This window comes from Coffea arabica, chromosome 6e, assembly GCF_036785885.1.
Source record: "Coffea arabica cultivar ET-39 chromosome 6e, Coffea Arabica ET-39 HiFi, whole genome shotgun sequence".
NCBI classification, from domain to species: domain Eukaryota; kingdom Viridiplantae; phylum Streptophyta; class Magnoliopsida; order Gentianales; family Rubiaceae; genus Coffea; species Coffea arabica.
The window spans coordinates 60577766-60592972 of record NC_092321.1 but is presented as its reverse complement, the minus strand read 5'-3'; the positions used below and the strand labels follow the sequence as shown (position 1 = coordinate 60592972).

Below are 15207 nucleotides of genomic sequence, written 5' to 3'. Positions count from 1 at the left end.
GACTTATTCTGCTCAATTTGCTCCTGAATAAAATGATATTTGTTTCTTTAAATTGCAAAAAAACATATTTTCAAGCATCATTGGACAGAACGGTTAGATACAACAGCAATGAAGCTAGTTACATTCACAAATAGCAACAGAAGTTCAACAACTTTTGAAAAACTGTACGTCTCTTACAAGCTGAAAAATATAGGGAAGCAAAGAAGTAGGAGAAGAAAGAGAGGAGAAAACTTAAAGAGTTGTTGATATGCTTGTTCATCTTATGATTGCTAGACATATGTTTATGCCACACGCGTGGCAGTTGACAAAAGAAATTGTTCTTTCCTATGATCATTTGGTCCTTTTCATTTTAACGTTCCATGATTGTGGGAAAAATTGGCATTTGGAAAAAATATTAAAAACCCTTACTTTTGTCTTTTTTTTTTTTTTTTTTGTCGAAACATTAGTTTTATATTTCATCACAAAAGCTTTACAGTAATTGGACAAAGGTCCAAACAAAAGAGACAACTGTCCCATGATGATGCTTGATGCGTTAGCATCTAAGATTGCGATTGACCCATTCTTCATCAAACCAGCTATTAAGAGCATGCAAGCTCAGTTTAATACTATCTAATTTCCCTGTATTAGCTAATGAAAAGGAGCACAGATGAAACAGGCTGCTAATGGACTGAATATCCTCTATTAGTGTTGCCAACCGTCAGCTACTATGTCTTGAGTCCACAATGTATCCCTTCAGTTTGCTGTTGTCCAGCTCCACCTCTATGTTTCTCCAACCTTGATTGGCGGCATTCATTAGAGCTAGTTTAACAGCTTCCGCTTGATCTTGCAGTGAATCTCCTGACATTCTTTCTCTAAGTGCCCAAACTGCATGTAGTTGGCCTGAGTAGTCTGTAGCTGTAATTCCAATTCCCACTGTAGACTGACTTTTATCTATTTGGGTATGGATCTTTAGTAGCATTCTCATGCACCCAGCTTCGTGATTTTGTTCAGCCCGTTGTTGTACTCCTGTTTCCTACATGATCCTTCTCTCATTCCTCCCTCTGTTAGCCTCTTCAAATTCCATCCACTCCATAGAAGCCTTTTCAATTATCCCATGAGGTTCCTTATCCTTATGATTGAACTCCCTATCGTTTCTGCCTTTCCATATTTGCCAGAGAATGTTGACTATGAGATTGATATGCTCATCATTCCCTCTGATCATTTGAGCTTTTATCACAGCAGACCACCACTTTTGGAAGTTATCTGTTAGGTGCACTAAACCATCCCACTGATCTGGAGCCATCTCCCATATTTCCTTAGCTTTCGTACATTGAAGCAACATATGTTCTAAGGTTTCCACACTTTCTCCATAGCCTCCACACATGGGATTTCCTTTGTTTGTTCTACTGAATATTAGCTCTCTGACTGGGAGAGCATCATGGAGACATTTCCAGATGAATACCTTCAGTTTTTGCTTCACATTCTGTTTCCACAGTGCTTCCCAGACAATAGTGGAGGTACCTTTGTAGCTTGGACCAGCCTCCTCTCCTGCATTTCCATCTTCCTGTTCCCTTTCCTTCATCCATCTCTTGTATCCAGATTGTACCGTATACTAACCATTTTGAGCATGTATCCAATAGTAGCTATCTTCTCTTCTTGTCACACTTATTGGTATGCTCATAATACTTTCAGCATCTTGAAGGCAGAATGTCTTAAAGATGAGAACTCTATTCCACCTGCTATTGGTGATCAATTCTGAGACCTGTTTTAGTTGGCATTCTTGTGGCTTAGCAGTTGTTGGTTTTCCATCTGGCCTGTTTGGGATCCAATTATCTTCCCAGATTCTTGTTCCTCTGCCATTACAGCTGAAATACTTTTCCAGATCCAAGAGGCATTATTGGGGACCTTACAATTGAAAAGAGACTGCTTGGAATAGTATTTCTCATTCAACACCTTACTGACAAGCAAGTTTGGTTGAGTAATCAGCTTCCAAACTTGTTTTGCCAATAAGGCTTTATTGAACATTTGCAGGTCTTTGAATCCCAATCCCCCAGCCTCTTTATCCTTTGTCATCTTCTTCCACCCAATCCAGTGCATCTTTTCCTTTCCCTCTGCCTCCCCCCACCAATAATTAGCCATTTTGGAACTAATCTCTCTACATAGCTTGGAGTTCAGTCTAAAGCAAGACATGGTATATATAGGCATAGCCATTGCCACTGCTTTGAGCATTATTTCCTTTCCTGCCTGACTCAATAATTTGTTCTTTTACCCTTGCAGTTTCTTGTCAATAGAATTCCTGATAAATCCAAACACTTACTCTTTTGATCTGGTTATGATCATAGGCAGGCCTAGGTATTTACCCTGGCTAACTTGCTGCATTGATCCCATGACCTGACAGATTTCTTCCCTCACTGTTTGGCTCGTGTTCTTGCTAAAGAAGACTGCTGATTTGTTCATGTTAATGAGCTGTCCTGTTGCCTCTTCGTACACCTTTAGGATCTTTCTAAGTTTATCAGCTTCTTGAGTACATGCTCTGCAAAACACTAGAGAATTGTCTACAAAGAACAAGTGTGTAATTGCTGGAGCCCCTCTATTAATTTTTACCCCTGTCAGCTCCTTTCCCTGCTTTGCTTTTTGTAGGAGATTTGAGAATCCCTCTGAACACAATATGAATAGATAGGGAGAGAGGGGATCACCTTGCCTTATGCCTCTGGTAGGGGTAATGTACTCCTTGTGTTCACCATTGATGTTGAAAGAGTATGTAACAGAACTAATGTAAGATAATATCCAACCTATCCAAGTGGAGCAAAATCTCATTTTTTCCATTATGGCCTTCAAGAATTTCCATTCCACCCTGTCATACGCTTTAGACATATCCAGTTTCACAGCCATGAATCCAACTCTACCATGCCTTCTATTTTTGAGAAAATGCATTAACTCATGAGACAGGATGACATTATCTAGTATTTGCCTACCTGGAACAAATGCTGATTGATTTTTGTTGATACATTGACTGAGGAAAGGCTTTAACCTGTTGACGAGAATTTTGGCTATAGCTTTATAGACCACTTGGCATAGGTTAATAGGTCTATATTGCTTAATTTCAGTGGGACAATCAACTTTAAGGATCAAAGAAATGACTGTATGGTTAATGGCTTTGAGCATGACACTGTGATAGAGAAAAACACTTTGTCGCCTTATCTCTTTAAATCCTGATAGAATTTCAATTCTTTATTTTTCTCCAATCTCATTAATTGCCTTCTCAAGATTGACAAAAAGGGGAAAGCCTCTATTGCTACTTCACAAAAACTAGGCTCCTACCTGTTGAATTGGAGAAAACTTCTTTGCATGACACTATAAAAAAGTTAATTTGAAAATTATTTTTAAAAATCAACACGATTCATAATACGTTTTATCATTTGTGTTAGTTATACAAAAAATGTCGAATGAAATTTTGATTTATAATATGATTCATCATTTGTGTTATAGTTATACAAAAAATATCATATGAAATTAACCAACTTTTGTCATCTGAATTATCAAATTTATTATGATTTTGAGTCATTTTTCACTGTTCAAATATTTGTACAAATTGAATGCCAAAGAAATTAAAAAAAAAGTAGTGGCCTGATCAAATGAATTTTTAAATTATAATAATTTAGATATAAATAAATGAAAAGATCAATGGAGATCAATCCAATCGCAAAAATCCTAGCCTTCTTTTTCCGGTATACCTTCCATTCCACTGCACCCAAAGTTAGGCCTCAGATAATTGGACATAGTTTGCCATGAATATATGCCTCATATTTTGGATCAAGAAAACATCAGAGATGCTTAATTTCACCTGCACTCTCTAACCTTTCCATTAAAACTAGGCCACAGAAAAGTACAAAAATTGTCCTGATTCTTGTTAATAGGTTACCAGCAAAGTAGTATACAGGCTTCATATCTCGTCTCATTGATTCTTGTCTTGAACATGATTCTCCTTCTAGGTGTATATGTTCTTGCAAAGCTAGAGCCCTATTCGATCCAAAGATTTTGAGGAAACGGAAAGTAGTCTTGTATGCAATAGTAAATCCATACCCATTGTGAATTGCCCTTCACAGTACGTCAGAGAATTTTGAAGTACAAAAGCCAGATTCGACAGATCAAATTTTACACACAAGCTTTCATCTAAATGTGTTGCAATTTCCAAGCTCTCCACCTTCTTAACAGTACTAACATATTCTAAAGGGTAGGCATTATCGGCCAAGAATCACAAAAATTCTAGAGGCTTGAATGAATGTACCAATTATGGATGTGTTCTGAACATTATTGACCTTCGTCCATTGGCTCACTTTGATTATGCATTTGAGATCTCAGTTCACTGCCATCTCGCCTTGACTCCTCGCCTTCTGCTACTCTAGTAACAGAATCTTCAAGTGCCTCTAGGAAAGATGGAACAGTGAAGTTGTCTGCAACAAAGGGCAGTGAATAAGTTTCAAAAAGGCAGAGAGAGATGGCAAGAACTGCACATCAATAGGCCTGAGCATAATGCGGTTTAACTTCACACCACTAGACTTATCTAACATCAATACATAGTAACTTTATTACTGCTGGAATTCCAAAGCTACAAAGTTAGGATTTAAGTACAAAGACATGCCAAAAAGAAAAGGATAAAATACCAAAAAACTCCTTATAGTTTGCTAAATGTTCAATTTAACTCCCTCTGGTTTGAAAACCTACACTATAACTCCCTATGGTTTCAACTAAATTGAAAATTGGACGGAAAACATCCAATCTAACGGTTATATGTGATATGTCAATATTGCCCCTATATAAATGAACTCCCTATGATTTGTCGAATGTTCAATTTAACTCCCTCTGGTTTGAAAAATTACATTATGATTCCCTATGATTTTGACTAAATTGAAAATTGAATAGAAAGCATCTCACATATGGTAGGAGCAATATTGATATTTCATACATAACCGTTAGATTTGATGATTTCTGTCCAATTTTCAATTTAGTCGAAATCACAGGGAGTTATGGTGTAGATTTCCAAATCAAAGGGAATTAAATTGAACATTTGTCAAACCACAGGCAGTTTTTTGGTATTTTACCCGAAAGAAAATCCGTTAGGCAACAATACTCTTCACAGAATGGAAGCTTTCACGCTGCAAAAGCCGAAGCAGGAGCTGCAACTATATTAAGAAAATAAAAGCTGGTTCTTATGTCTGATAAGAGTAATGGAAAAAAAAACGCTGTCAAAATTTCTCACTAGTCAAGTCTTAATTTGCAAAACTTTTTTTGACATTTGACACGTGACATGACACTGCAAAGGAAACAATTTTCTAGAAGAGAATGTTAATTTAATCATCAAAAAGAATTCGTTATTTGAAATTCTGACCAGCAAAAATCAGAAAAGAGATTCCAACAAGTGGTGTACAACATAAGACACTTTCTCAGTGTTCGTATAGAATGCCTGTGCTTTCATTCAATAACTTCATCCTAATTGGCTAGTTCAGCTTTTGTCATTTAGAAAAATGTTAACAAGTGCTATTGATGAGAAATAACACAGATTGCTTACATTTAGTTGCATCAATGCCAAATTGAGAAAGGTCTACCTGGCCAGTTCGAAGAACCTACAGTGAGCAAGGGGAAGAATTAAAGTCCATCTAAATATCCAAAAAATATCGAAGGGAACAAATGGAGGCCCAAGCAAAGAAAATAAGTAAAAGAACAATTCCTCTTACATAAGTAAACGAATCTACTTGCTGGCGGAAAGGAGCGCTCTGAAGCAACTCCATTAAATCCTCTGCTGTCCAGGTGCCCTGCAAGGTCATAGTTAGTTTCATAGATAAACCATTGATTGGATTAAATATTGACAGCGGATGCCATATTGACAAACCTCAGGTAAATAAGATGCTAGTTGTTGTTCAAGTGGTAGGTCATTTATCAGCGGGAAAATGAATTCAGGCTTCAAAATATCTCCCAATCCCAAGCCTAGAAGAAAAATGAGTTAGAAGACAGGTTCATGGCAATCAAACAAATAAAAGGGATAAAAAACTCTAACTAGATTCATGATATTTAAAAGACCTTTTTAGAATTTTCTTATCTTTTTCTCTATAAAGCCCTGAAACTAAAATGAAATACAGTACAAAGCAAGAGTAAAAGACAACTATTCCCATTTGCCATAGATCCCAATCTACTAATAGAAATTACAGTCTTAAACTAATGATACAACTATTGCAATAGGCAGTTTTAAAAAAACTTGCTTTACATATGAGACTAAGGGTTTGTTTAATAACATTAAAAAGTGCTAAAACTGAACTTTTTCAGACATCCAGATGTTTTGAGGGTTTGATAAATAAAAATCCATCTGCTGAACTTGTTATGCAATGCTGAAGTTGTGTGTATTTTTTTCAGCACAATAATCCTAACTGAGTGCTTAATTTTGATAAGAATTAATAGAATTACTTCAACTATCTTATCTTATCTACCAAATCTACCCTTGTTTGGTAATTATGTTTAAAATTCTTATCTAATTAAACAACTCGCCATTCTCTATCCAAGGGTTTTCTATTTCTCTTTTCTCCCTTTTTAATGACTTTCACACCATCTACATACTTCTCATATAATATATTTCATCTTTCATATTAATTTGATTTAAAAATAAATATTGTCATTTTCATACCTAACAATTTTAAGCTAATTAAATCATAGGTTCTATTTCTTTTTTGGATGAAAAGATATAAGGGCAAAATTGTCAAATTAACTTATTAAGCATTCAGTTATAAATGTTTATGCAACAGTATAAATAGATTTAACATTAAAATTCAGACATTTATATATTTCTTTTTAGTGCTTAAAATTCAGCAAATTAATTGTTTCAATATTCAAATTTCAGAATTCAGACTTCAGAATTCAGATTCAGTTTTATCAAACGAAACCTAAGGGTGCATTTGATAAAACTGAAGTCTAAAATCTAAAATCTGAATCCATTAACTTATTGAATTGTTAAATATTAAATTTAATACATTTGATTGAATATCACATTCAGTGATAAGTGAATAGTTTTATCATTTAATTTTGGAAGCAAGTTTTGCTTAGAAAATTCAATGCCACTTAATTAATTCAAATGTTCAATTTTTGATTATCAAACGATTTGAATATGTTAAGATCTGAATCCATTAAGTTTAAGGATGTGTTTAATAAAATTGAAGTTTAAAATTTAAAATCTGAAATCTGAATTCATTAAGTTATTGAATTGTTAAACATTAAATCTAATACATTTGAGTGCATATCACATTCAGTGATAAGTAAATAGCTTATTACTTAATTTTGGGAACAAGTTTTATTTAGGAAATTCCGTGCCACTTAATTAATTCAGATACTCAATATTTGGTTATCAAACAGTCTGAATATATTAAGATCTGAATCCATTAAGATTAAGTTTAAATGCTGAATTGATTTATCAAACAAAGCCTAAGTACTGAACTGACTTATCAAACAGGGCATAAATCTCTTTAAAGCTAAAAGACCAAACAAAATGAAAATGAAAAAACAAGAAAACCCTTTTTTGCTCCAAAAAACTTTTTTGCTCAAAAAAACAAGAAACAGCAAAAGCACTTTTTTGCTCCAAAAATTTGAAATTTGAAAAAGCAAACTTTGAGAAATCTAACAGAAACAGCAAAATGATTTCAAACAACTCGTGTAGCATAAAAGCCCTTTTCCAAGACTCGGCAAAAATCCATGAACCAGACATGAATGCTTTACATGCTAACATTTCAATTACACATAACTTCAATGGAGCAAAACTTCCAAAATCTATTCCACCGTATCACAGTTACCAAGTGCATTATTGATCCTTTGGTCTTTTAACAGATCATTAACACATACAGATACATAATTAGCATAGGAAAAACAAACAAGTTCTTACCTGCATCTGGATCTCCAGCTTCACCTATGTATCAACCATCAGAGGAGCATTACACAAGAGTTAATACTAATAAAAAGCAGAAGTTCCATGCCAAAAGAACTGCACAAAAGCAGGAGAGTATCACCTGCAGACCCTATGTTACTCAATATTCTCTGTAAATCAGCCAACTTTACTGGTCCCGATGAGGTTACATCACCACTTGCTTCTGCGCCCATGCTTGGCCCAACCAAATTTCCAGCCCTACCAAGAATATCACAATAATCATGAGCCAATAGCAAATCCAAAATGCATATTGGAATGTGACAAAAAAATTATAGCTATCAAAATTAACATAAAAGTACATGGAAAGTACACATTAGATTGCAAGATGACAGGAAAAAGTAATGTTTCATCAGGTGTAATAACATTAGATTTCATGTATCCCAAGAAAAATTTTTAACATTGCTCCTTGTTAATTAATAACTTTACAAATAAATGCCAAAATAATAGTAGTACTAATAAAGGAGACCAAAAATTTCTAAGCAGACAAGAATTCTTCTTTGTAGATCATCATATCTTGGCCTCACAAGAATTACAAAATAGTCCATTTTGTGTAGGAAAATGGTAATTTTTCTGTGTACTCTTTACACAGGTGAGCATTTGTGCAGCGACAATGCAGCTTGATGAACCAAGACTCTTTTATGGATGTATATATTTAACACATCACTTCATAACAGGATCACTAACATACACAGAAGTGCAGAAATAAAGAATAAGGATACACTTGTTTTAGTGTTCACACAATTAGAACGAATTTCTGATTTCTACTCACTAAATTGATACAGATAATGAGGTTATAGTCAAAATGAAAAGCATTAGGTGTCTCAACAATCAATCCAATGAGTCCATGTTTTCTCACTCCTAGACTTTTCTCATGTTGCTTCAACTAACGAACTGCTTCAAAAAACAGACAGGGCATCAACCCCATGCTAACCTATAAGATGAACATTTTAGTGCTTGTAACAAAACAAGAACAGTAGAAATTCTCCTAGCAATCGAAATTCAAACAGATTTTTGTCATGTTCCTCAACTTCAAGAAGTTACTTGAAGAACACACTTCATCTTGATGCAAAGAAGAACTCAAAGTACTTTCTTCCAAAGCAATCTCTCAGCAACCAAAGCACTGATATAGACAAATAGTTGAATTAAACAACCACCCCAGGTGCCTTGACCTCCATCTGAACCGTTGCATGAAGTAAATCAGCAATCCTGCCTTTTGTCCTTTATGACTGGGGCTCCAGAAAGTGTAACAAGAAGAAATCTTCCTTAAATTAGCAGACTTATGACTACTCCAAACACCACCACATTCTACACTTTTCCATTTGGGTGGGGTTTTTTTTTTTGTTGGGGGGGGAGGGGGGGGGGGAACCCCTCAAAATCAAGTTTACAGGTAAAACACACAATGGTCCAATTTCTCTCATCTTTCTTGTTAGTATCAATATTCAAAGATACTAATCTTTTTTATACAAAAAGATATTTTATACACAAACCAAAACGTTAAATGGTCTTTTTTGATGCCAGCATTACCTAGATGAAATATCTTCCTCTTCAGCCATGTCTTCAGACGGTTGGGGAACTGAAGCATCAGGTTCCTCCTCACCAGGAAAATCTGAAGATATAAATTCAAATTTCCACCCAGGTCATGCTAGAAATGTAATAATAAACAGGCAACAACTACGGTCACCCAAGAGATGTCAAACAATTTAAAAAGCCAAACCAAAAGAAAAGGATGGAGGAGCACTTTGAATGGATTAAGGTTAATTAACATAGTTAAAATAACATAAGTGTAATGATAAAGTCTAATATTTCAAGCACCATTCAACCCTTCAAATTCCTCGTACAGTTGCTCAACAAGCCAGAAGTAACTAGAAGAGAAAATGTTCCCATTTGCTAACCTATCCTGGAGATATGCACTGCTCTACTGGTGTACTCTATGAGGAAAACAAGTGGATCAACAAAGAGCAGGCATGGCTCAAGAAGAAAAGGTAAGACATAAAAGGCGCTCACTGAGTAGAACCAAAGTGATAGCTCATGGAAAGAGAGCAAATAAGATCATAAGAGACTTTGTAATTGAGGTTATTTGTTCAAAGAACACAAATAGTAAGGAATTGACGCAACCAGAAGAGCAGAAAGGTATTGCAAAGGATTGAAACTGAAGTCATAACTGACGAGTCATTAAGAAGAACACATACGGTGCATGAAACAGAGAAGCTGGCCGGACATGTGCCAAAATATTGATTCTCATCATGGTAAGTGTCAAGGAGATTTCGAAACAATTTGCGTCCAGCATGGAATTTGCAGTAAAAATAAACAAATATAAAGAATTCAGTACCTAATGGTTGATTGAGGTACAGATTCACTTGGCTACATAGTTGTGCATCATTGTCAGCTTTTGGCTCCTGGAACCAACAGCAAGCAATAAAAAAGATCAGGATACAAAAATATATACCTGACAACATCCCCCAAAAGCACAAAAAACTAACCTGCATCCAGAAGAATAACTTCCTATCATCTGTCTGAAATTTCAAAATATAGACCCTTCCTGATGATTGACTGACCTAGGTAGTCCAACAAAGGGTGAAGTAATATAATCAGGATCTTATCTCACACAAATCTGTTTAGAAACAATAAAACATCTAAAAGATATACCTTTTCAAAAACAGCTTCATCCGGAAAGACAATCTGATCCTATAATTATGACTGTTAAAGAATAAAGCTCCAGCAAATCACAAGTGTGCAAGGCTAGAAAAGAGCATTCAAGGGTATTGAGTGTTCAAACTCGTCATCTAGTATACATACAAAGAGGCTTGTTCAAGTAATGCTTCACATTTGATAAAGAAGGTGGTACTAAAGGGACTCAACTTGGCAAAGTGCAGACATTATCTAAACTTTGTCAAGCTCCAGACTTTGCATCACAGCTGGTACCATAGTAGTTGAGTCTCACTAAACATACATGACTAACCTTCATCGCCAAAAACCAAGTTTTCTACACATGCGCTAAAAGGAGAAAGAGTTGCATACATTTCCCAATTATTTCCAAGTATAAGGAACCTAGTGTGCCATTGTCACACCATATCTTACAAACTATACCAAGCCAAAGCCTGCTATATTCCCTTTGCATTTCATTGAGTTAAAACAACATCAAACCAGTTTCAACATTAATGACCGAGACAAAGAAAGCCATGTAAGACAAAGAAAGCCATGTAAGATGGCCCCAACACTGTTTTTTATGACTTAGGTCATAGCAACCCTATCAATAAAGGAAATGAAAAGCACAACCGTGATCAAAGAAAAGTTGAGCCACAAGATCACCAACAACAGTATTCTTCACAGTACAAAAAATTACAAAGGATACATCTTCAACAACATTGCTTGATCGATCAACCCATTGAAAGTGAATAAGTCCCTCGTCACGCTAAAACAGGGACATAAGAACAGAATCAGAAGGAAATCCACAACTTGAAATATTAACAAGTGTAAAATCAGCTCAAATCATAGGCTCACAAAAATGCAGACTTCATGGATCAATGCTATAAAATTCAACCAGACAAAAGAAAAGAGCAAGAGTAGTTTTAAGTCAGTTCCTCGATTCATACCCTTCCTATGCAAACAAGACCTTTACGTGAATCCGGAACAACCTGTGTTCCCTCCATACGCATTTTGCCAGCTCGAAATTGCAACAGAACATCCTGTACAAGAAGAAGAAAAGATATTTAAGTGCCAGTCAAATAAAATTACCTAGCATTCCCTCACTTTAGATAAATTGACAAGTCAGACATCAAGATACAACGAGTCCACAGCAATGAATAATTCTTGAACACGACAAATATCTCTCTCAAATCAACTCTACGAGCATAAAGGAGGACAAAATCAAGGCTTTAACTTCCCTTTTCTACATAAATCAACTATGGTCCTCTATTTTGCCTCATCTTTAAATTTTAACTTTTCCCTTCTGATGTGGCACTGAACTACAATGAAAAAGCCAAGACCAGAGATCCATCATCATCTTTCCTCAACTTTCTCCTTTTGTCCTTTATTTAGTCTTATCCTCGTTTTTCCTAATGCTATTTTCATATGCATGATCTTGCAAAATTAATAATCATTGCTCTTGGGCTTTTATATACAACATCATACTCATTGTCACAGCTTCTCTTTAAAGATTACTAGTTTAGGAAGGCAAAGTCTCGTTGGACAAGCAATCAAGCAGATCCCTCATTTTGACAGAATGCAAGCCCCACACACACGTGTAGCACCCAGAAAAAAAAAAGCACTGTTGATCACCGCAATAATAAATACTATTACAACTGCTAACAAGTAATACTATTCATACTAATGACATTTGAAACCTTGTCATCAGGCATTTGTGGAAAATCTACCAAAAATGCTTCCATTATATTTAATATATTGTGAAGCATGTATCGCCACACATCGATTCCCCCATATAGGCTACTTCAGATTCTGTACTCTAGAAGCAAAGAGGAATAGTCTCAGCAGATATGCAATCTAGCAGATTGCCCATTCAACAGAGTAAGCATCTGCACACGCACAGGCAATCAAACAACCAAAATTGAAACTCCGACAATGAGGCCGACAAAAAAAAATCTCTAGATAAGTGCCTAATACTTGAGGAGGCAGAGATTTAAAACCGAGAGTATTAACTTTCTTTTTGAGGAAAACGGAGCTCTGACCGAGAATCATTCATCTTTACCAGATTGGACAAAAAGGAACAAAGTTCTAATTTTTCCCGATTGAAATAACAGCATTGTCACAGTAAAATAGCAAGAATTGTGTTCCTTCTTCAAACTCGAATCAAATCATTAAAAAAATTCCCGAGTTGCCCAACAACATTCAGGCAGAACAAAAACGCATTTACTAAAAAAAAAAATTTAACCATGCACATGAATTCGAGCTGACCTGGAGGTGAGGAAAAACCTCTGTAGCTGAAGAACCCATGAATCTGCTAACCTCACGAGATTCTTTTTCTTCTAATACCTATGCCCACAAGAAAAAAAAGGCTAAAAAAAAACCCACCAAAAGAATTAATCAAGTATCACAGGAATATCAAATACTAATACTCAATAGCAAAAAAAAAAAAAAAAATTCAGGAAGAGGGCTAGTTTTTAGTTGCCTACAGCCCTCTTTAGGCAAAGAGAAGAAATATTCCAACAAGGGGTCGTCTAGAATAGAAGATTCAAGAAAGGTTATTCGAGCTGCCATGGATACCTGAGAATAAAGAGCTTTGATTGAGACGCAGGGGTTTGGGGGGTTTGAGGAAAGACAGAAGAGCGAGAAGGAATACGGAAAGAAGACCCCAAAGCGATGAGAGGAACAATCTGGACCAAACCTTAATAGGGATTTAAAATAAATCCCATCTGCCTAATCAAGCTTTTAAGTATATACTAATTAATAATAAATCCCAATTTCTTGGCTAATAAAGACATTTTGACATATAAGTATATACTAATTAATAATAAAAGCCAAAGTGTTGGCTAATAAAACATTTGAAGTTTTGGTCGATATGCATAAACTTTAGGAGTTATTACATAATCTGTTTATATACAATAATAAAGACAAAGAGACGGTAGTTGGGTTAAATATTTTATGTCATTTTTTGAACTTTTAATTTTGCTTCTAAAAGAATTAATTTTTACTCAAACTACCTAATCACATTTGCTAATACAATCGCCCTGATTCTCCCATAACTTCAATTGTAATTACCAAATTAATTATAACTGTATTAAAGAAAAAAATTACCAATAAATTGCAATTTTTTTCTTGAAGAATTTATATAGAATTTCATTTTGTAAAAATCAAAATTAATATATTCAAAAAAATTAATAATTATTTCTAAACTGTACAAATATTGAGTGTGTTTTCAATACTAGTTAACTAGCATTGTGACCCGTGCGCTATGTACAGATTTATATATTTCAATTCAAAACAATACTTATATGGGATAACTTCAGAAATCTCCTTTAAGGTTTCTAACAATTTCACTGAGCTTTCCTAAAGTTTGAAAAATTACATCTACCTTCTTTGATGCGATAGTTTTAGTAACAAAACCTTAAAATAATATTGACTTGGTCAAATTTTTAAATGAATATCCAGAAATGCCCTTGTGTAATGAGTTTTAATTTACTTTTCTATACAAATATAAGATTATCCAGTATAATTATAAGAAAAAAGTGCCAAATTTTTCATGTCCATACCTATTATTTGATAAACAACTATAATAACAAATTTATCACTATAATAGGATATTTTTTATGGTATTTTATTATGAATTTAGATTTATAAGATAGAAAAGAAAATGTTGAAATAATTTATTTAGAGTTTATGAATTTTTTGAGTGGTGGGATTATCATAATTTAGTAGTGATTTTGGATCTTTTTTATTTATTTTTAATTTTAATACCAAAAAAATAGAAAACAAAGATTAGTAAAAACATTAGATTGCATATAAAGTTAACTCATAAAAAAATCAATAGTTCGACATTTGGTTACAATAGAAACTAGAGATAATAGTGGTAGTTCTATAGTTTTATTGGCCAAAAAAAAGGAAAAAATGAAAAAATAATTTTAAAAGTCATTCTGAGTATAAGTATACAAAACAAGAGAATTTTATTAAAATAGTTAAGGGCAGTATTGTCATTTCAAATGACAAGGGAGCTATGTGTAATTTTTAAAATCTCGAGGGAGCTGAATGAAATTGTTAAAAACCTCAAGGGAGGTTTCTGAAATTATCCCTACTTATATATTATAGTATAGGATAAAGTATATGAAAAAGACAGAAAAAATTCAAAGAAGTGTATGTTTAACATATTTAAAAAACGTTTATTTTGTAAATATAAAATGGACTTTTTTATTTTTAATATCTTAAAAAAGTTGAAACCAAATTTTGTTAACCTATTGTTTGTCAATATATGATAACAATTTGAATAAAATAATTTAATTTATAACAATTTACATGACAGAGCAATTGTAAACTTATTTATCAATATATCATGTTATACCCATATATCAAAATTTTTAACATTAAAAATATAAGGTATAACCAATTCATTTTCCTCAATTTTAGAAAATTATTTCTCCCATCTTGCAATTCTAAAATTGTTGAGTGCTTATAGAATAATGTTCTTTCGTCAACTTTAATATAGATTTAACACAATCTTTGTTAGATGTGTTTTTAAAATTTTGAAAATTGTTAAATACTATCACCCTTTTTCATTCTCTTTTACCAGCTAACTAGCTATCTGTTGCTTTTTATGA

At 34.0% G+C, this 15207-nt stretch overlaps 2 protein-coding genes across 7 annotated transcripts; both read right to left on the bottom strand.

Annotated features, from left to right (window-relative positions):
* Positions 1-1012: 1012 nt before the first annotated feature.
* LOC140009988 (uncharacterized) lies at positions 1013-1561 on the bottom strand. Its single transcript, XM_072056346.1, has one exon. The coding sequence runs from the start codon at positions 1559-1561 to the stop codon at positions 1013-1015; it is 549 nt and encodes a 182-aa protein (XP_071912447.1).
* A 2477-nt stretch (positions 1562-4038) lies between these two features.
* Positions 4039-13295, bottom strand: LOC113696259 (26S proteasome regulatory subunit RPN13). Of its 6 annotated transcripts, none has more exons than XM_072055924.1 (15): positions 13163-13295; positions 12854-12954; positions 11536-11628; positions 11295-11354; positions 10589-10627; positions 10423-10497; positions 10272-10338; positions 9467-9548; positions 8025-8140; positions 7901-7924; positions 5870-5964; positions 5715-5792; positions 5549-5603; positions 5082-5162; positions 4039-4433 (listed from the first exon to the last, which is right to left on the bottom strand). In XM_072055924.1, exons 2-14 carry the CDS (start codon positions 12890-12892, stop codon positions 5131-5133), a joined length of 855 nt encoding a protein of 284 aa, XP_071912025.1. In that variant the 5' UTR covers positions 12893-12954; positions 13163-13295; the 3' UTR covers positions 4039-4433; positions 5082-5130. The 6 variants fall into 6 exon arrangements, with proteins under 6 accessions (XP_071912025.1, XP_027071483.1, XP_027071484.1 ...); XM_072055923.1 differs by having other exon boundaries at positions 4329-4433; positions 12854-12931; positions 13163-13283; XM_027215682.2 differs by lacking the exon at positions 5082-5162.
* Positions 13296-15207: the final 1912 nt, after the last annotated feature.

Bases quoted from the DNA above. Each gene is read 5' to 3' on its own strand.
- LOC140009988 (XM_072056346.1), bottom strand. From the start codon at position 1,561: ATGAAGGAAAGGGAACAGGAAGATGGAAATGCAGGAGAGGAGGCTGGT.
- LOC113696259 (XM_027215682.2), bottom strand. From the start codon at position 12,892: ATGGGTTCTTCAGCTACAGAGGTTTTTCCTCACCTCCAG. The intron at 5,793-5,869 runs GTTTGTCAATAT...ATGACCTTGCAG, and splicing joins TAGCATCTTATTTACCTGAG to GGCACCTGGACAGCAGAGGA. The intron at 5,604-5,714 runs GTAAGAGGAATT...TGCTCACTGTAG, and splicing joins AAGTAGATTCGTTTACTTAT to GTTCTTCGAACTGGCCAGGT.